Here is a 23,080-nt window from a genome sequence, read left to right as displayed (position 1 = left end):
TTTCCTATAAAGGGCCAGATAGATCATAAGTATTTTAAACCATGAAGGACTTGTTGGTGTTTTATATTGGATTCTCTGAAGAAGCAAAATCAATGAAATTTGTGTATGTATACACACATAGGCATATGCATACCACACACACATACACATACACCTGAAGACTTCTGAAAGATCATGGGAAAATGGATTTCAGAGACAAGGGCTTTGTTCCACAAACTCTTTGAAGCCCTCTCCTATAAACAGATGTATCTCAAAAAATTTATGGCTTATGCATTTGTGGAAACTGACAAGTTCCAACTCTGTGGGTCAGATGTCAAGCAGGAAGATTCTCCTGCTGACATAGCTGCAGGGACTGATAAACCCAAGTTAGACAGCAAGCTGCTGGCTCACAAACTATGAAGGCTTAGGAGTCCTAAGACTGGCATTCTGCTGGCATAAGTCTGAAGAACAAGAGGTTAGATCATGAGAAAGCAGAGAGCCAAAGAGTTTTTTCCCCCCAGAATGTCCATATATGTGGAGCCTGGCATATCCCTGAGGGACCTTCCTTTCTGTGAATTTGGTGTTCATATCAGATCCCATCATGGAGTAATCTCATCAATCTGCTTTAGTCATGTGGGATACCTACATAATTATATAACTACCAGACCACTGGGTCACTGAGAATCATAAGTGAGTCAAATTGTCAACACCCTTGACTATAACTATCAGTCTCTGCTGCCCTGACTTGAAGCTGCTCTTTTAACAGTGAGGAGCAAATAATGATATGTAAGTATCTGGGCATATCTGGGGTTCTACAGAACTAGTTACAAAGCGGATGGTCTGTAACTGGTTGCCCTCGGTCTTCTAGACCAGTAATTCTGTCAACGTCATTGACAGTCATATGTCTGTGCTGGCCCAGACAGTAGTCGCTAATCACATGTGGTCATTGATATTTCACTACTAGATTTGTAGTTGTATTTAAATTTAGTTAATCAAACTTAATTAAATTAGCTACCCATAGCTAGTGGTCCCATTGATTGGATCACAAAAACTTACATTTAAAAAATATATTTGATTTTAAGTGCAATGCATTTAGAGTCAAAAAATGTGAGAGTCAAAAAATGAGCTAGTAATATAAAAGATTAGTGCTCCTGGGAGTTTCGGTGCATTTTTTGCCTCTCACATTCCCTTAAACCACATTATGTGTACATTTTACTTCTGAGTCGTCATTCTAATTTCTTCTGAATAAAATGCGAGCCTAGACTTACGTTAAGACTTTCAAAGCTATCTCTAGGGAAAAGGAGAGAAAAGATTTAAGGGAGTCAAGCAGATGAAGCAGAAATTGTCTAAGGGATGAGAACTGTGTGGGAGGGAGAGCGTTACTGAGGAGGGAGGTAGTAAGGAGAGAAATAAATCAGTTAGACAAACAAAGGGTCAGCTTATCTGAGAAGAATCGCTTATATTGGGGGGATTATGTTGTTAGGGAGCTCTGAGCAGAGAGACAGATCTTTATGAAGCCATCAGAGTCGGCCTGCTGCAAAGCCTGGTTTTCATTATCACCAAATGGTCTCTCCCCACTGGATGGGATTCGGAATTGAGATACTGAAGCTCTGACAGAGATAATCCTCTTTTGTACAGCCTGCAAGAGCAGCCGGCCTCCCTTAACAGGAAAATCTCAGAGAAACGGCACAGAGGCCACTCAAGAAATCACTCACAGTAGCACTGCCTTCCACACCCAATTGGTGATGTGGGTTTTTCTTGCCTCACCCCCCACCCCTTCTATCTTTTTTTTTTTTGCCTCTGGCTGGGCTGTGTGTCTCTCCCAGCTGTGTCTAAGGGCAGCATCCAGGTAAGGTGAGGCTTTCTTTTCCTGGGTGTTTATAATGAAATGAGCTAGCAGTTTTGACTCTACCTCAATGGTCGCTACATTATTTTTCTATAGCAAAACAAAAAGAAGAAGAAGAAGAAGAAGAAAGAAAACAGCAAGTTGTTTGTTAAACAAAAAGCAAAAGACATCTTGTTATCCTTGTTATTCACTGTTTCCTAAGTGATAAGCACTTTGATATCATGATCTCTTTCCCTCTTAGGGGGATAAGAGCATTACTGGGGGTACAGAACTGCTCCAAGGCCCTACAGCTGGGCAGGGTAGAGTGGCTATCTGAAAGTTGGGGTGGCTGTTTTCCCAAACCTCATTCCTTCCAGCAATGGATGCTGTGTCTTTGTCATTGGCTGCAAACCTCAGAAGGAACGAATAGTGGTGATGTCAAATAATGGGGAGTGTTTTGACTGTTGGGGTGAAGAGACCCTGTTTCATATGGCAGTCTATTTCGTTCAAGGTTTCCTCTGTAATAGGTATTTCCTGGTTGACACCACTTCAATCAAGTCTTGTAGGACAATGGGTTAGAAAGACACTGCCCTATGGTTCAAATATTTTGTTCTGTGGCAGCATTATTGGGTCTCATTGCCAAAAATCATTTTGCAAAATGGGGATGCTGTTATTGTTCTTACCTCAGAATACTACGCATGCACTACTCGCCAGATCTATGGAGATGTGTTAACACTAGATTCTCTTCATCAAACATCTATCTGCCGGTGCCGGGCACTTAGACCCGGTCTGTCCAGTCCTCCTCGTCACACCGCTGGAAGGCCTTTGCTCACTGCAGTCTGCCGGAGCTTAGTGGTTAGCTGACTTCCACGGGTTGCACAGCAAATGAATGGCCCAGCCAGTATTTAGACTGTGATTATCCAGATTCCGTAGTCCATGCTTTTGAGACACACCATACTGTTTCGGCTTATTAACTGCTGGAAATCTTAAAATGACCTTGTGAAGTAAAAGCTGGAAGTCCAACTCGGGCACTCCGGCTCCTTAACCAATCGCTGTGCTTATCCACCCTGCTATTCTGTCACCAAGGTGTCAGTGACAGCCAAGCACGATCTGGAAAATCACAGCAGGAACATCACTGCCATGGAGCCCATTCGGTGTCATCAGGTCCTTTCTATTGCTCTCATCTTGTAGCACATTCCCATTCCTTAGGATTTCTAAGACTATAAATCTTTAAGGGAGCTGACAGCCTCACTTTTGTGTCGAGGAGCAACTGGTGGATTTGACCTAAAGGCCTTGTAGCTAGCAGCCCAACACTTGTCACTGTTCTTCACCAGACTCATCCTGCCAGCTTTGTCTCTGCCAGGAATGACTCCCCAGGGCCTGTCCTACACAAGGGCACCTCCTTCAGCCCCTCTCACTTGATGTTCACTGCAGGTCACAGAGACACGCACTGGGCCCCTGGGCTGTAACAGCTATGACAATCTGGACTCTGTGAGTTCCGTCCTTCTGCAAAGCACGGAGAGCAAACTCCACCTTCAAGGTAAGCAGCGGTTGGAATAGTGGGACGGGGCTGGGGCAGGTGGAGGAGGAGCACAGGTGAGACCTGGAGGGATGCAGGGGAGGATGGGGAGGAATGAGACGAGGGAGAATGGAGAAGATGAAAGAGAGAGAATCCAAAGAAAACTATGATTATGGAAATTAATGCAGACAAGATGTGGTATATTTTTAATTTGTTAACATATACAGTATGTTGAATTCATGGTTATTAATTATTTTTTTTCACAGAAAGTATGGAAATGTGAGGAGCTTTATCTGATTACTTTGATGAAAATATCTAAACAGGGTTATTTATAGATGTTCCAGACCTAATATATATATTAAAGTCTCATACAGCGTCTGAATTCTTTTCATAATTGGGTGTGATTTTCAGTGTGTTTTGGCAGGTGCTATTTGGATTTCCAGAAATGAAGGGCATCTTATAGGAATTTTGCCTCTAAGTAATTTCTTTCTCCCTTATTTGCTAATCATTTATGGTCTTCAGTGTGTGTGTGTGTGTGTGTCCATGCATGTGCATTTGTGTAACAGTCCCGGAATGGCGCGAAGGAGCCCTGGTGGTGTTGCACGTTGGGCTGCCTCCACACAACCAGCTCTCCTAACCCACCAGCCACTAGACACTCCAAGCAGAAAGATGAGGCCTTTCCACTCTGGGGAAGGTTTAGAGCCTCATCAACCCCCAGCGGCAGCTCCTTTCTGTCTGTAGAGTCCCTGTGAGTCAGACTTGTCTCAACAACAGTGAGTTTTTGAGAAGAGGGTCAATGCTTGACCATTAACCGAGAGGTTGACATTCCAAACTCATGTAACGGTGCCTTGGAAGGCAGGCCTGGTGCTGTGCTTCTGAGGGATCACAGCCTTGAATCCCCTACGGAGCAGTTCTGCGCTGCCTGTATGGAATGGCCAAGAGCCAGAATAGATTTGGGGGCAACTAACAACCAGCACCAGTGAAAGCAGTCAGTGTTGTCTTCGTGTAGAGAGATAGGCACCCGAGACGCTACTAGGAAGACTCCCCCATTATCAGTATTAGTTGGTTGAATTCAGTAGATGTCTGATGTTTATTATATGTCAGGACCCTATTAGGTATTCCAGGTGTATCCATGACCTTAGGGAATATACCCTTTAAAATACAAATTTCGCCCTTCCTAATTTATCATAGAGAGGAGAAGAGGCTTCAGGTGGGAAAGAAATACAGCTGTCTTTAAGTATAAGTAGAGCTGTTCTTCAGAGCATTATTTATAACAACAAAAACAATGTAAAAATTTCAATTTTCCACTTGAAGAGACTAAATGAGTTTTGTTGCATCCTAAACAATGTAATCTTAGCAGGTACTGAAATGTTGTTTATGAAGAAGGTCCAACAATGCCTGAAAATCATTAATGTTAATTTTTAAAATGGGAGCATTTTGATGGTCTGTATGGCACGATCCTGACCATGCGAAGACAGAGACCTGCCTGGGAGATAGTGTAGGCTCAGCCCCAGACCACAGCAATAAAGTGAGCATGGAAACAAAGCAGGTCGGGTCACTTTCCTCTTTGGTTCCAAGGGCATATAAATGTTATGTTCACACTGTACGTCATCTGTGAAGTGTGCAACAGCATTAGTAAACGGTTTGAAATGTGAGAATTACCAACACATGAGCAGAGATCCCGAGTCAGCATAGACTTGGAAAAATGGGCCCAACAGACTGACTTGATGTAGCGTTGCCACGGACTTTCCAGTTTTGTAAAGACACCATACGGTGAAGCACAGTGCAATCAGGTGTGCCTCTATGGCTGCCACAGTATTTCGAGGAGACAGACTAAAATGTTAAATGAGGCTACCTCTGAGTGATTAGGTTCTACATGATTTGTTGTAGGTGTCTAGGCTGTTTCCTAACTTTTTACTGTCATGCGTTAACTTTATCGTCAGGGGGGAAAATGATACACTTTAATTTTGAGCAGACTAAAACTGTGACCTTCTCGAACGGTATACGATAAAGGTGATTCTGAATGTCAGGGGGAGGAAAATTGGGCTGAGATTGGAAGGTCTGATATGACTTTTATATTCCGGTTCCCTGGCATTTCTCTCATTCATATGCCTTTATAGAAGATGGTTGGACAAATGATGTTGAGAAGACTTAGAGTGTCACTTGAGAGGAATGAGTGAAATTCAGCCTCCAAAGGTGGTTGAGTGGTTTAGTGTTCAAACCAAACCTCTAATACATGAAGAAGAATTCCGCCCAAACAGAGCAGTTGGGGAGTACAAAAAAACAGAAGAGATAAGGGGAAAAAAAACCCAAAATGACCCGTCCAGGATTTTAAAACCTACAAGTCTATGTGACAGCTACAACAACGTTGTAAAATGAGAACTGAGGTTCCAACCCCAGTAGTGGGCTCCAGTCTGTGTTTGTGGCTCTGCTGTTTCGTGCTGCGCATGTTGAGGATAGAGAGACTTGCAAATTATAATTGCAGTAACTATTACCACCAAAGAAGTTTGTAGGAACATTTAGAAGCAGCTTTACCATGAAGATAATGAAGTTTAATTTCCAGGACTACCTCATCTTCTGATTCTTTGTTTTTTTTCTTGATCCAAATAATAGTCACTTTCATAAATACCTTTTAATTTTGTTTTACCAAAGAATGACTATTTTATAAGCTTCAGTTACCTGAAACCAAGCTCTATCATTGGTTACAGTGTTAGAAATGCAATAAAATTTGTTTGAAGCATTCTCCTGTATTCATCTATTGCTGACAATAGTCATGTCCTTGATCCTATGGATTCTAGGATTTTATGAAAACGAACTTTCATTTTGACAAGTTATGGATCAAACACAATGCTAGATAATAGGTGTATGAGTGCAATTCAGTTAAATTTGAATTCAACCATTTTAAGAAGTCATCTGCTACAAGGTTACAATGGTGACAAGACAGGCATGCGTCCTGCACTAAGGAACCGTATAACCCATTGCCATCAATTTGATTCCAATAAATAGTGACCCTACGGGACAGAGTAGGGCTGCTTCATTGGATGTTAAAGAAGCAAACTGTGACATCTTTCCCCCGTGGAACAGCTGGTAGATTCCATTGCAGACTGTTGGATAGCAGACAAGTGCTTTAGTCAAGGTCTATCCAAGACCCCCTCTATTACTGTAGATGGAATTAAAACAAGCTTTAAGAGGTGTAAGGCGTTTTAGTGATAAAAGACATTGTGGCTAGTCTACAATGTTAGGTAGTAAGACACATCAACCTACAGGGAGGGCATCAAGGGTGGTTGCCCATGAAAAAGATATATGAACAGATGTCACAGATTTAGACCATGAAGGTGGCAGTGGGGTGGAGGGAAATCACCAGTTCTAGAATTATTTAGGTGATACGATGGCCAGAATTTGGTGAAAATAGCATAAGGAATTAAGATCATTGGATGAGCTGAGTGTGGCAATGAGAAAGACATGAGCTAGGCAGATACATATGATTCAATGTACTATATTTTTATACAAATAAAACGTGCCTTCTGCATTTGTTTGCCAACTGCTCCCTCTCCCCAGTAGTTATTTTTGTAAATATGCTCTGTTATTATTCTTTTTACAGCAACATGTAAGAAAAAATTTGGCATAGCAGTATTTATGAAAATACCTACTGGAGGAAGAAACAGCAAAACAATGTAGAAGGTGTGTTAATTGTGCAAACATACAGTAATACATAAAAGAATGATAAATAAAAGTTAATGCATAGTATTATTGAGATTCAAAAAGGCAGTAATTCATTTTGTCTAGCCAAGTAGAGAAGTCCTGGGGGGTGGGGGGGGGAATAGTACAGCTAAGGAAAAAATAATACTTTCCGGTAGAAGAGTTAAAAAATATATCTTAAATATAAGACAGAATAATATCTCATGACTTTTGATTAGGTAAATATTTATTCATTCCGATTAAAAAAAACTTAATATAAAGCACAAATTGAAAAAATCATCAAAATTTCTGTTCATCATCAGAAACTATTGATATGAAAATGCAAGTCATAGAATGGGAAGAATATTTGCATTTTTATGTGGCAAGGCACTCATAACAAACACAGAAAAAAGCAATCAAATAAGAAAAGAAAATGAGCAACAAGCATGAACAGACCCATTATCAAAAAAATTCAACATTTTAAGTACACCGTCAAAAGATGCTCAGATTCTTCAAATCAGAAAGAAGAAAATATAAATTAATATGAAAATGCAATGTTACTACACAGCAATCGATGCAACTAAGAATGGGAAAGCCTGGCACCACCAAGCAGTCATGATGCAGAGCAGTGGAGATTCACATTCACTGTCTGTGGAAGTGTACATTGGTACCCTCACTTTGGCAAATGTCTTTGCCCTATGACCCAGCAATTCTAACTCCTAGGGACGTACCCAACAGGAATGTGCCCTAGGTTACGCAAATGCAGGAATGTTGATAGCAGCTCAATCCAACATACCTCAAAACGAAACTGCACAACCCAAATGCCCATCAACAGAAATGTCCGATAATAGAGAACAAATAAGTACATGGGTATGCATTCAGACAAGGTATATAACAATAGAAAGAATGAGGAAAAAACCTCCTACTATTTAAAGCATCATTGTGGGAGAATCTCATAGTTACATTCTTAAAATATTTGAAACCAGTAAAAGGAACTCCATTGTTTGAGAAGTCCAGAGAGTGTTAGCTTTTGGATAAGAGAAATTGGACAGAAACTTCAGGTATACAAGAAAAGATTCTGGAGTATTGGCAATGCCCTAGTTCTTGATCTGGATGGCAGGAACAAACAGGGTATGTTTGTTCACTTTGTGGAACTAATTTGTGTTGTAGTACATGATGTATATGTGTGCTTTCTGTACATAAAAATATGTGTTTATATAAAATTAATTTAGTTATGTCTACATCTTTATATCTTTGTAGAAAGAAAGCATGAATAAAACAGAGAGGCATGAAAGAACATGAATGGTCCAGTCCAGCTAGAAGACAAGTTGCGTAGACTAGGGCTAGAGAAACCAGATATCATGTTCTTATTAACTAAGGTCAAGTCAGCGCCAACTCGTGGTGATAATGTATATAACAGAACAAAACATTGTCCAGTTCTGTGCCATCTACGTGAACACTGATATATTTGAATTCATTGTAGCAGCTATTTTAAAGTGCCTTCCAATCTAAAGGGCTGGGAGGGCTCATGTTCCAGAACTATAACTCACAATATAGTCTGTTATTATCTAACAGTGTGCTTTACTAATTTTTAAAAGTATATTGCCTGATCTGTCTTAGTCAGGAAACTTTGCCCAAACCTGTCCATCATGGGTAACCCTGCTGGTATTTATATTGCTAGTGGCACACATTCCAGCATCATGCAAGTCCCCCCAGTAGGACAAACTGATAGGCAAGTAGGTAGACAGATATTCACAGCCACTGTTTGCTATTCTTCCTTATATGCCAGGCGCTATGTTATGGTATTTACATTTGTTATGTTCTTAATCCTCACACAGCTCCTGTGAGGAAGACATAAATACCATCATGTTTCTGGTACAGGAAGGAAGCTTAAACTGTGGGTGATGTCATTGGATTCTAACCTAGATAGTCTGATTTTTCTGAAGTGGCGTTGTTCTTTACTTCCTCTGAAGGCTGAGAGGGGAGATTGCAAAAATGTATCTTGGTAGATTGAGGCAATATTAATGATATTCTAATAACCTTTGCCATATGTTGCTTTATAAAATGTCTATTAAAGCAGGGAAAATGAGGGGAGTAGAAAAAAGAAGGGTTTGAGAAAGGGATTAGAAATGAGAAAAAAGAATCATAGAAATGATAAGAGGCTATTAGTAGGCATAGCAGCGACATTCGAACTAGTCGTAATAACACTAATGGCATGATGATAACTTCTTCCTTTTACACTTCTCTCTCCAAGAACTCTATTGACTCTTTTGCCGACATTGTCATGTAATTTAACCCAGTATCCATCTGGTGTGGGATGCAGAGAACAGAGCGTCGTCTGAGTAATGCAGCGATGTGGAAAAGGACGCAGAGAGGAGACATTACTGATTTTCACTGTTGTTGAGTCAATTCTGACTCACAGGAACCCTCTAAGACATAGCAGAACTGACCCTGTGGACTTCCAAGACTGTAATTATTTTCCTGTGGAGCAGCTAGTGGATTTGAACTGTTGACCTTGGAGTTAGCAGCCCAATGCATGACCCAGTTCACCACCAAAGCTCTTAGCTACTAAGTCTAGGGGCAGAAATGTACTTATTTATATATCCACTCATTCATTCCTCAATATTTATGGAGTATCATCTATAGGCCCATATTCTTTTAAGAGATGAATATTTATTAGTGAATAGAATAAGTTACCAAACAATTTTGAGCTTTTATTTAATGTTTGGGTCTCAGAGAATGAAGCAGCAAATTATGACAGAAATATATATTTATATTTACAATGCATCATTATGGATATATTTTAAGGTTCGAATGACATGGAGAATTTTGAGAGGGTGGGGCAATAGAGACTGGAAAAATGTTGTGAGTGATGTCAAAGTTGACTACAAAGTTTTGCCTGACTCTTTGCAATAATAGGATTATTATTTACAGATGGGGAGGACCGTGGAAGGGATTGACTTGGATAAGATGTAAGGAATTGGGTCTGAAACTGCCATGCTTGAGAAGTCTCTTAGATATCCAAATGTAGACATGGAGTGGGCATTAGCAAAGCTCGTGAAGAGAACTGGGGAAATGAATTAGCACACAGATGACATTCAATGCCATGGAACTGGACAAGTTTACACTGGCAAAATAGAAGGAACCCAATTATTGAGCAACAGAATATTTTGTGTAGAGGGGTGGAGATGAGCCGTGGGGAGGAAGAATAAGAAAAGGAAGCTGAGGGGTAGTTGTTAGAGAACTGGGAAGAGAGCCAAGAAAGGGCGAAACACAGAGAGCATGATAAACGGTGCCAACTGCTGCTGATAGGATGATGAAAATGAAGACCGAGAACAGAGCATTGATTTTAGCAGTGTAGACTTCACTGGTGACCTTGAGGAGAACATTTCAATGGGGCAATGCAGGGCTTAAACTGGAGTTTAATGAGTTCAGGACAGTGTGTGATGAGAGAGGAGAGGTGAAGGCAACCCAGAGAACACTCTACCCAAAGGTACCGTGTTCATTGTCGAAGAGCAAACAATGGTGCAGAATAAAGTGAGTTGTGTGTTTGTTTTCCTTTTGAAGGGAATGCTTTTAGAATCAAAGTTGAGCAGACAAACGTGAATGGGTTGTATGGTTTGACGGAACTGATTTGTTTTAGTAGCATCTGGCAGGTTATCCAAGTAAAGCGAGACAAAGGGAAATATATGGACCCAGATGCAAGTGCGAGTCATAGAGGGGATGAAAGGAGCATTGCATTACATTTCACTTTTGATTTGTTTTCATAGATGTTAAGTGACATTTTTTCTTCTTCACATCTCTCTGAAATCAGAATGTTTCTTTTAATTGATGTATTTCAAAGCTTCACTCTGGGGGTCTTTCCCCCCCTAACCAGGTAGCGAGTTGCCCTTGAGTCAATCACAAGGGATTGGTCATTTACACATGGCAAGATCGAGCGATAATTCCCATAGGGTTTTCAACTTAAAAACAATGTTGGAAGTAGATTTCCAGCCTTTTCCCCTGAGGTAATAGGGAAGACCCAACCATTTGGTTTCAAAGAGGAGTGTGTTCACTGGGCAGACTACCCAGGGACTGTATTTTCACCTTGTTGATAGGTGTTGTTAAGTTGGTTCCAACTCATATACACAGCAAAACACGGCCCGGTCCTGCACCGTCGTCACAATTGTTCTTGTATTTGAGCACACAGTAGAATGCAAAGCAAGACTATTTTACAACCAATGGCATCTTGGAAGAGAGGATGGTAAGACTTCATCTCACATGCTTTGGACATACTAACAGTAGAGACCAGACACTGGAGAAGGTTATCCTGCGTGGTCAAGTAGAAGTGCAGCGGGAGGGAGAAGGGTGGATTGACACAGTGGCTGCAACAATGGGCTCAAACACAACAACAATTGTGAAGCTGGCAGGGGACTGAGCAGTGCTTTCTTCTGTTGTGCATGGAGTCGCTTTGAGTTGGAAGGAGCGTGCCGGCCTCTAACAACAACAATATGGAGTCTTAAAGTCAGTGACAGATGGCCCTTTCCCATTGACAAAGGAGTGAATTCATTAGCCAGTTTCCAAAGGGGAAAGATGATCAGGAGGGGCATAAAAGTCTCTGAAGGGGGAAAGCGCTGGCAGTGAGGAGAGTTAATGCAAAGACGGTTAACTTGGTTTATTACCTAACCACTGCTAACACCTTCACACGGGGCCATCTGAGACTTCATCTCGAGAAGCTCTTCATCTTCACATTCAAATGACTCACTTCAGATTTCGGTTTCAAATGATTTCCTATCCTCGTTTTTTTCTTATTTTTTCCTTCTTTCCTCCTACGAGTCCCCACTCTGTTCTCACGTTTCTGTTTGAAATATCAGGTGCTTGCAGAAGCATCCTATCCTGTCACTCATGTTTTCTTCGTGCCTTAAGTAGGCTCCTCACCTTCATTGACTTTTCCCCATTTTCTCCAGATCCTGATATGAACATCCCTTCATCAGGAATCCTCTTTTCCCCAAACCCGACTTTGGTTCGGCCTGTCATTGCCCCTTCCTTCCCTATGTGATTTTAATGAGCACTCAACCAGTCTTCTTGATTCTCTTCTCACTGCTGCGGATCTGCACAGTCGTCTGCCTTGTTTTCGTAAACACTAATCAAATGCTGTTGCTTCTCTCCTTAAAACCTTTCCAGACCTCTTGAGAGGGTTCAGGATGAAATTTAGAACTCCAATCTATGAATAACAACAACAACATGCATCTTGGCTTCCTGGCTTTGCATTATTTAACCATGCAACATATCCCCAGACCCTATTCCTGACCAATAATGGAATTTCTTGCAATCCACTACAGGCATCATTTTTTTATTTTGTAATTACTCTGAACTTTTCCCTCTAGTTCCTGGGATGCCTCTTCTCCTGAGAAGTATCTCTTCTCAAGTTGTTTTAGGTGTCTTGCCCACTGTCTTTTCTAGAACATGCCTCACGATAGTAGAGCCATCACATTACTGTTATCTCTCCCAGAAGGTATATTCCTAGCTGTAAGGGGGCATCTCTATCTCCAGCACAATATAAGCTTGAGGCATAAACAGTGCTCAGAAAATATTTGTTAAAGGGATTTATGAGTGAATGAATGAAAACAACAATAATCCAGCCCATAGTGAGCTCTAACGTCTCTGAACTCTTATGCATCTCAGTCCTCATTATAATGGCTTTAGTTCAAGAAGCATTTTTTTTTGAGGGACTACAATATGCAGCTGTTATGTTGCCTTACAAGGATGGCATTCATAAAAAAAAAATCCATATGCTTTTGCTTAGTGTGAGTCCTGGTGGCTCAGTGGGTTATGCATTGGGCTGCTGGCCACAAGGCCGATAGTTTGAAACCAGTTCATTCTACCTGGGAGAAAGATGAGGGTTCTGCTGCTGTAAAGATTAGTCTTGGAAAGCTATAGGGATGGTTCCACCCTGTCCTATAGGGTCGCCATGAGTCAGCATTGACTCGATGTTGGCGAGTGTGGTGTTGTCAGAGTTTTGGTTAATCCATTGGATTATGTCATCTAAGCTGGAATCAAAATACTCGGCCTCTTCTGAAAATCCATGTGGGAATTCACCAAACAGAACTCTTCTTTGGCGTCTCTGATCGGCTTGATGGATTTCTCCCTTTCCCTGTAGGGGCTCCTCTTCTCCTACGATCTTTGTTACTTTCCTCCTTCTAGGTGTTTAAAATGCTTCCACTCCAAAAGACCTTAGGTCAAGTGCTAGTTCTGTCAGTTGGAGCTGAGAAATCTCAGAGAAAACATCGCAGTCCCCGAGCCTCTATTCTTTACTAATTTCTGTTGGTTGTTGTGCGTGTTAGAATAGCCCATGCATGTACAGCCATACATGGTGCTTGGCCAGATCAGCAGCTCTCAACCTGTGGGTCGTGGGGGTCAAATGACCCTTTCACAGGGGTCATCTAAGACCATCAGAAAACACATATTTCTGATGTCCTCAGGAACCGAGACCACTCCTCTATCTGTCTCCAGATGGCTCTGCCCACATACAGATAAGCCCACATGCGAGTACCGACATGAAGACTGTTACCCATGCTACACCATGTGTCAAGACAAAGTTTCATTGATTTGTAATTAGAAGTGAATATTTCACAATAGATAATTACATATTGTTTTTGTGATTAATCACTACACTTTAATGGTGTTCAATTTGTAATGATGAAAATACATCCTGCATATCAGATATTTATATGATGATTCATAACAGTAGCAAAATTACAGTTATGAAGTAGCAATGAAAATAATTTTATGGTTGGTGGTCACCACAACATGAGGAACTGTATGAAAGGGTTGCGGCATTGGGAAGGTTGAGAACCACTGATCTAGATTGTTGTTGTTCCTTCAAATCGATTGGGAACCATAGCGACCTCATGTACAATGGAATGAAATACTACTTGCTTATGTGTCATCCTTACAATTGCTGTCTTTGGGCCTATTGTTGCAGCCACTGTGCCAATGGAACCCTGTAGTTTACTAAGTATAATGTCTTTTTCCAGGGGCTGGTCCATCCTAATAACATGTCCAAAGTATCAAGTCTCGCCATACTCACTTTTAAGGAACAGATTTGTTTGTTCTTCTTGCAGTTCCTGGTACTTTCAATATTCTTCACCTACACCATCATTCAAATGAAAACTTTAGCTATTATTTTGAACTCTTCTGTTTGTATGCTATTTGTGAACTTTTTACTCTAGCTGTACATCTTCCACAGCATTTCCAACTATAGAATAAATGAATGAATAATTTTCACTCTCTTTTGCCCCTGTCTATGTTAAACACAGTGTCACTTACAAAGTAAGAACTCAGTAGATATAACTTCAAGAAACAATTACGAGGTACCAAAGAGCTACTGTGGAGCTACTGTGGTGGACATACTGGGGAATTCAAGCTGATAGATACATGGGACCATCCCTAGAGTTCACAGTCCATTGAGTGAAGCCAGTTGATAATCATAAGAAGCCTAATGGGCTATATAAGAGATACATCTCAATTTGATTATTTTATTCTTAATAGATCAATGACATGATCAGTACTTTCTTCAATAGATTTGTAACCATGGTACATTAACTCATCCTTCTGGATTAATCTTTCTAAACCATGAGTCAATTAGGATCGACTCCTGCCTGAAACCCTTCAATGACTCCCCTGAGTCCTTGAAGTTTAAAAACCAAATTCCCGGCATGGCTTTCACGACCCACCATGATAGATTCCCAAAGCCACTTTCTACTTTAGCTCTCCCCAATTCCCTTTAGAGCAATTTAGGTGGTAATTTTCTATAAACACTTAATTGTCCAACAAATATTAGAGGTCATGATAATGACTCATATATCTAATCTTGAAGATCTATTTTCCTCTAAGTCATCCTGCTCTTTCTCACGGGTTGAATTTCCTCACTCTGTATTCTCCTGAGGCTGCCTAACATCTTCAACTCAACCTGCGGCTGTTTCATTCAGTCTTGAGGGATTTTTTTCCAACTGTTTTATTGGCAAACAATTTACGTATCATACAATTGAATCATTCAATCATTCAGTCATATAAGGAGGAGTTGTACAGTCAGCCCCACATCTATCTTAGAGCACATACACCCCACCACCCTGCCCCCTGCCCACTGCCATGGTTAAATTGCCTTTAAAATGAGATGTGCAATCATGATCAATTCTATTGCTCCCGCCATTTTAAGACATCTTCCATATGCCTTTACACATGCATGTATTGTTCTCATGCAAACAATTGGCAACGATTCCTTCATGTGGCTCCTTATAACCCTGAAGCAGGGTTTTTAACTTATCTTGCATCATGATTATTTCTGCTTAGACTGTATATGTTTTTTATAATAGATTATAGGCTCTGGTAAAAAAGAAATTCTGCCCTGCCAACTTTGTAGTTCATAGACCGCTTTCAGCAGAGTGCCATGGACACGGACCTCAATACATGGATATTGAATTTAATTTGTTTTTATGATCGATACTAGTGACAATCCCTGGAGAAGGACATCATGCTTAAGAAACTGGAGGGTCAGTGCAAAAAGAGAAATACTTCAATGAGCTGGATTGACACAATGGGGCCCATCATACCTGCCTGCTATCGTGAGGCTATCACAGGACCTGGCAGGTTTCCGTTTACTATGTGTAAGGTTGCTTTGAATTGGAGCCAACTCTACCCAACAACCACAAAGAGGGACACTACAGGGGGAGGCAATAGGAGAGAAGAAAGAATCAAAAGGGAGTGGGAGAATGGGGAGAGACAAATGAGACCCGAAGGGAAGGAAGAGGCGATGGAGAGAAGAGAGAAGGAAAGTGACCAGAAGGAGGGAAGGGATAATGGACGAGGAGAAGGAAGGAAGGGAAGGGCGAGGAGAGAGAGAACAATTGGAAACAAGAACCCCAAATGAAAGGAACAGAGAGGGCAGAGCAGGGCTGAAAAGCTAGGAAGAGCAATTGTAGCCACAACCTCTTTTCTCTACAGTGAACTTTCACAAATAGCTTAAAGCTGGCCACCCTGGAAATAATCCTGCTGTAAGTCAAAGAAATTGAAGAACAGAAGATATTGAAGAAATGTTTAAAAATGGAAGGAGTTAAAATGATAAGTGGAATCAGAATGTTTTTTAATTGTTGAATGTATAACTATGAACTTATACACCTTCATTGAAATATTTCTTTTTTCACCTAATTCAAAATAAAATGTTAAAAGAAAAAATATATTGGATAATATATATATATTCTAATCCTTGTTAGGCATTGCACCAAGTGTTTTTTATCCATTAGCCCATTAATTTCTCCCAATAACTAAAAATTCTGGATCATGCTTTCTATTTTACAGGTCAGGAAACTGGTACTTGAAAATTTTTAGTCTGTTACCAAAGGTTCCTAGCTTTTGATTCCTAGTCATCTTGAGCCTAAGCCATTTTACACCTCTCAGGTAGCTCAGTCAACACAGCGCACCTTCATGCTGGTAGAACTGAAATAAATCCCTGCCTAAATCATAGTAGAGCAAGAGGAGGCAAGACATAAACAGGCCTCCATTTCAGCAAATTCCCTCCTGTCTTATATCCCTGTCTCCCCATGTGTCCTTGTGATTCCAGTGTGCTGCACTGAGAGACTATATCTAGTGTAGCCCTGCTCACAGGGAATGCTTGCTACTGTGGTCCCTCCTTGTTTGCTTAGCAGGGGCCTAGGAGGCACTTGACAGGAAGCCATGAGTCTGCCCTCCTGTGGTCTGTTTGTGCGGCCTATGCAGTAAAAGAGCAGTGCATCTTGACAAATGGGGCTGCTGATTCTCACCCATCTGGCTACATCCAAATATTGTTTTTCCTTTATGAGCCAGGAGCCCCCTGTTGACTGCTTTGTCAGAAGAAGAAGTGGAGTTCTTCTCAAAAAGAAGTGGATTAAAGATAACCAAAGATTCATTCACAAAGGAAATAGAATGGAGGGTGGGTGGGCAATCAAGAGAGAAGACTTGATGGTGATAAGACATTACTTGTCTTCTGACCTGCAAACCAGGGAAAGGAGCACTTCTGACTTAGCTATGATTCCCCGTTTATTTGGAAAACATGAAAAATCAATTTACTGAATAACTACCTTGTGCAAAGATAGAACTCATTCCTCTCTCTTTTTTAATGGTGCTAAATGCATATCTAAGGAGCTTTGGTGATGCAATAGTTGAGCACTTGGCTGTTAACCATTTGACTCCAGTGCAAAAAGAGTTGGCGATCTGTTCCCATAGGAAGCAGGGCCTTGAAAAACCTGGGTGCTCCCACTATGGCATGTTGGGCTGATAGGAATTGCAAATCCACTCAATAGCCCCTAGAAACAGATATATAGCAAAACATTTTCCATTTCGACATTGTTCACATGTACAGTTCAATGACATTAGTTCTGTGTACCGTGTCCTTCAACCATCAATATTGTCCATTTTGAAACTGTCCCATCACCCGTAGGCAGTGCTAATCACTGCAAATCCCCTAATCAATGAGAGCTCATTTCTTTATATCAGTATCTCTTATAAATCTCAACACAGCCTGTTGTCCAGGTTTCTCCATTGAGACTCACTGGTTAAGTAATTTCTCCTTTAGGTGGCAGTGCAAAAATTTGAGCCTTGAACTACCCAATCAATGCCCATGTTTGAAATTTTTACAACATACTGCTTATCAATGTGGGGCCCATAAATAAATAGGCATACTTTTTTATCAATGTGAATATTTATATAGTCCATTCTATGTACTAGAACGGAATATTGGAACTATATATTTGGGAGACACTGCCATTTTCCTTAGAGAGAGTATTCTCCCGAAACTTACTTGACAAATTGTGTGTGTTTGTGCACATTGTTTTCAGGGGAGAAGATCTGTAGTTATTCTCATTTTCTTGAAAGAACCCAGAGCCAGAAGAAAATAAACAAACAAACAATACCATTAGAGGAGATCCTCACAGAGGCCGTGTAACATTCGAAAAGTAGCTGGTTGTAAAAAGTGTTGTCTATTACCCGAGAAAACCTAGAATCAGGATGGAGATTCAGACTTGTACAGGACAGAGGCAGAAATCCAGAACAAGTATGAACTGATAGGTGTCTGTTGGGTATGAGACTGAAGATATCAGGGTAGTTAGCTCTTAGCGTTGGGTCATATGGGAAGATGCTTTCTAAATAAACTTGTGACTTTGTGTGCAGGATGGAAATCCTGGTGGCTAAATGGTTGATGTGGCAGTGTGATCTATGGCAACGACGATGTTCCATTCGATTTCTTATCCATCTCATGTTTAGTGCAGAAATGAAGTATCAGGAAGAACAGAACACGAAGAAGTAACCTCCAATAATTATTTCATGGACTCCACACCTATAGGGTACTTTTCTTGTTTTAAGATTATTGACTTAAGCCTTGTTTTCCCTCATAATTTACTTTTTTCAGAATTAGGCTCTCCTTTTACACTGCAAATATTGCACGTATGATGTGCCCTTAATATAGTCCAGATACATTTGAACTTGTCTTACATTCACTAGTGTACATCTATACAACTAAATTTTAATTAAGACCCCTTCCCAAAGGGAAATAATACCTTTAAAAAAAACCCAAAGCGGTGTTTCCTCCTGCTGGCTCTGTGGAGTAGGCATTGCATTACCATCAATTAAATAAGTAATTGAAACATATCAGCCACTTCTGGGAAGGAAGATGAGACCATTTACTTCCACAAAATAATTGCAGTCTTTCAAACTCTATAGGGTCACTCTGAGTCAAAGTTGACTTAATGACTATGATTGTGCTTTAATGTAAATTGATATGGATGGCCAAAATGTACCAGCTTATGCCTTCTTGTGATTGGGCAGCAGGTCATAGTTTTTGCATCCCATCATGAAGCAGCATGAGGTAGAGTGTAATACTCAAAAACCCCACGAGATACTGCCATTGAGTTGATTCGAACTCGGAGCAACTCTCTAGGACTTAGTAGAACTGCTCCCATGGAGTTTCCAAGGCTGTCAGTCTTTACCTTGACAGCCCTATCTTTCTCCTGAAGAGTGACCCATGGCTTCAAATGTCTGACCTTGTAGCTAGCAGCTGAATGTGTGACTCACTGAACCACCAGGATTCCTTAGGACTAGTAAGAATCGATTAAATAACTGAAGATCTGGTCATCCACTTTAAATAGCATGATCTCAGCTGCGGTGGCATTGACCAAATGTATGCTAGTTCTGAAGGTTATTTTGTGTTGTTTTGATTCTTTTTTAGTTTAGTTTTTTGTTCTTGTAAAATACTGAAAGCAAAATTGACCATGTAGCCATCTTACCTTATACAACTCAGCGGCATTAAGTATATTTCTTGTGTTATACAGCAATCACCACTCATTCTTGATCTTTTCCAGCACCCAACCTCATAATCATTAAGGAGTCGATCCCCAGTGACATTTCTCCCAGACACTAGCAACCACTAATCTACATTCTGCCTCAAGGAAATTACCTAATTTGGATATTTCATAGAAGCCCTCATGGTCTGTTGGTTACGCGTTGGGCTGAAATCCACAAGGTCAGCAGTTTGAAACCACCAGCCACCTGGTGGAAGAAAGAGGAGGCTATCTACTCCCATAAACAGTTACAGTCTTGGAAACCCACGAGGGGGCAGTTCTGTCTGTTCTGTGGATCACTCTGAGTCAGCATGGACTTGACAGCAGTGATTTGAGTTGAGCATTATACAGTTTGTAGCTGTTTCGATCACTTAGCAGAATGTCTTCAAGATTCCTCATGTTATAGTATGTATCAATATTCATTGCTTTTTATAAATAATATTCCATGATATAGCTAATTCTCTTCCCGTTTATCCATTGTTTGGTGCATTTGGGCTGTTTCTATCTCTTGATCAGTATTGCTATGCACATGCACATACATTTTTATGTGAATACACCTATGATAATCTTTGTGGTATACTCTGAAGAGCAGAATTCTTGGATCATATGATAATGGGATTTTCAACAGTATTTGCATAATTTTGCTTCCACACTAATAATATATGAGAGCTGAAGGATATTAATAGGTATTGAATTAAAAAATGATTTGGTGCTCAAATAAGTTTTTATTTTTGTGTTGGCTTACAACATTGATTTATTACTCTCTTCCATGAAGAAGAGTAAATACCCCAGGGCATTGCCACAAGAGTGACAGTGCTGTCTTGTGTGAGGTGTATACATCCTTTCTGACGCCATTGATTGACTTGACCAGGTGATTTGCTGTAGCCAATTGGATTCCAAAGAGCACGATGCATGCCAGATTGCACCAGAGGCTTTAGGGAAGACATTGCTTATCTCGGCCTGTGCTCTTGGCTCTCTGCCACAAGAGTGTCAAATTCTTAATAAGGACTCTTCCATCAGCTTGGATCCGAAGTGAAGACAACCTCCAGAGCTGACCCCAAGCACAGCAAACCTGTGTAACCAGCAAGGAGGAAAGGTTTGTGGTTGTAAAGCCTTTGTCAAATGGAGGTTATTTGTGAACACAGAGTGAGAGAAAGTTCAATAATACTTAAAACCCGAAAAACAACACAAACTACGTATATCCTGCAGGACTTCTCAACACCTTACCTCTCTGAATGTGTATTAGGGGTCTCTGGAGAGGGATCTAACACACAGAGTTACCTGAATCTATTTGCTCCTGAGGGTCTTTGCTGATGTTTGATTCTGTGGCTTCTACATTTGTGAATGCTGAGCTATGCACACAGTTTGGCTTTCATCTTACTCAAAAATCACTTTTCTGAACTCCTCTACTCCTACAAAATAGGAGATCTTCTTTTCAGTCTCAGAAGCTTGTGAATATTTATATGTCTTTATTGTAACCCTGCATATATAATTTTTTGTTCTCTCATATTATTGGAGACCCTCAATGTCAGAAATTATGTCTCATTTCTATTCCATATCTTCAGTATCTACTACAGAGCCTCGCTCAATAAAACGCTAAGTGTTTTTCTTCATACGAGCTTCAGAATTGAACAAATTTGATTTTGAGCATCTACTGTAATTTAACACTGTCTGATATCTAGTAAAGAATGCAAAGGGCCAATGAAGGCACAGTTATTGTCTTCAAATGCAAGTCTAAGATCAAAGGCACTTGGTGTGTGCAAACAGAGCAGCCTGAAAGTGCATCCTGCATCTTAAGTTTTGACAAGAGTTTTGAATCCATATTGAATGGTAAAAGCGCCTTTTTCAGATAGCAGGTTCTTTAACCTTTGGACCTACTTAACCTTATAGGCTAAATGAAGTGTCCCCACCCTTCTGTTCTCTCTGGTCTGGCAGACAGAGGATGTCACAGGTTCTTCCCAGGAGATCTTTCCTTCATAGTCAACATGCAGGATGCAGTAGCCTGTGCCCCAAACGTCTCAACACACAACATTATTCATAAAACTATACGGTGGACTCCAGGGACTAAATGCTTGAGAAAGCAATGTCAATAACAGCCCCTGTCCGTCCCCCAAACCCTTTTCTAGCATTGTCCTCTGACCATTCTGAAATTGATTGAAGAGGAGTTATACTTGCTGTAGTGCCTCAATTTACTTTCTCGGTTTTACTTCTCCACTCTTCACTCTGGGATCTAATATCCATGGAAATGACTACACAGAACTCGGAGAAACTAATCATTAAAGGGTTTTAAGGAAGTTCACAACTTGTAATGGCAGTGAGAAGTGCTCAGGGTTGAGTTATTTATCAAGACGTTACAAAGTTTTGTGCAGTCTGCTAATAGATGCCCCAAGGACATACCATTCTACTCTAAGCCTTAACCAGAAGGCTTTCAGTTTAAACTCCCTGGATCAGCAATCCAGTTCCAAGAATTAAATGCCCAGAGGCATCTCACTCCACTGAGCCTTAGCCCAAAGGCACTCAGCTTTTTGTGGGTCAGCAAGTCCAACTCCCCAATTAAGTGCCCAGGGGCACTCCACTCCACAAGCCAGTCTCCTACACCAAAGCCCTCATCTTAACTTGCTCTATGGGATGGGAAGGCCATACTGACTCCAGGTTCTGCTGTTCCTCCTCTGATGGTACAGCTGTCTTATGGATCCAGGAGGTTCACTGCACAGGGATCTCAGATCCAGAGGATATGCTTCACTCCTGACTCTTGTTGGTAATGAGATCGCTCCTTCAGCTTCTCAGAGGGCTCATCTTATACATCGCAGGATGAGACTCCAGGGAATCCTATTTGAAACTACTCCCAGGTGAATCCTATCAGTATCTTCCCCACCTTCTTACCATATCCATGAAGGAAAAGGTTGTTCAGTGAGAGTTAGAGACTGTGGCTAGAGGAACCACGTTAAATAATTCACTGCCCCTGCAGTTAGGACTCCTTAGTGATGTAATACAATCTGTATGTCACCCACAAGCTCCCACTAATTCCCTGTTCTCAGATAGTCTGCCGTCAACTTCTCTGTCTCTCAGAAAATGGTGATTTTGGAATGTTAGTTCTTGCTTCCACTATATAAGAATGCTGACATATAACTTGTCTGGTAGAGCAACCATATTTATATATTTGAGCTTTTTTTTTTTCAATCTAGGCCCTCTCTGTACTTTTAATAAATGTCTTCAATTTACTTCTATAGCATGTGGTTCTCTGATACAGGACATCCTCAGGAAACATAAGGGATAGCAATAGATCCAAAGCAAAGGTATTTTTGTTTTTGCTAAAATGAGTGGTCACGTTTTTAGTACTATTGTTCTCTTAGTTCTTTCCTTTCTTTTCCTTTCTTTTTTAACATCTGTCTCTGTAACTATTGAAATTAAGTCAAAATCGCTTTCAAGCCTCACCCTTGATAGTAGGGGAAAATTTCGGGCCTGCTTACAAGAGATACAGAGCATACTGAACATAGAACAAAGACTCAAAGTTCTCTCTGAAACGTATTCTATCTCGATCGAATCCACTTTCATTCAAGCACATCTACTATGCATATTCTGCTGTACATAGATGCTAGGGAGCCATGGGAATGAACAGGCACTGCTTTTTGCCATCAAAGAGCTCAGGGACTAGTAAGGACATGTACACAAACACACCTAATACAATGTGATAAGAATTTTGTTCTTAATCATTTTATTAGGGGCTCATAC

General features: G+C 40.7%; 1 protein-coding gene across 2 annotated transcripts in view; it reads left to right on the top strand.

Moving 5' to 3' along the window:
- Positions 1 to 23,080, top strand: part of BRINP1 (BMP/retinoic acid inducible neural specific 1) — a 223,638-nt gene that overhangs the window by 145,869 nt on the left and 54,689 nt on the right. For both annotated transcript variants that reach the window (XM_004712553.3, XM_045296663.1), the window contains exon 5: positions 3,239 to 3,344. In XM_004712553.3, the coding sequence (XP_004712610.1) occupies positions 3,239 to 3,344 (106 nt within the window). The remainder of the gene's footprint in view (positions 1 to 3,238; positions 3,345 to 23,080) is intronic.

Source organism: Echinops telfairi, unplaced genomic scaffold (assembly GCF_000313985.2).
Source record: "Echinops telfairi isolate 266 unplaced genomic scaffold, ASM31398v2 ScPeMD7_7410;HRSCAF=8448, whole genome shotgun sequence".
Classification (NCBI taxonomy): domain Eukaryota; kingdom Metazoa; phylum Chordata; class Mammalia; order Afrosoricida; family Tenrecidae; genus Echinops; species Echinops telfairi.
This window is presented reverse-complemented; position numbering and strand designations above follow the sequence as displayed.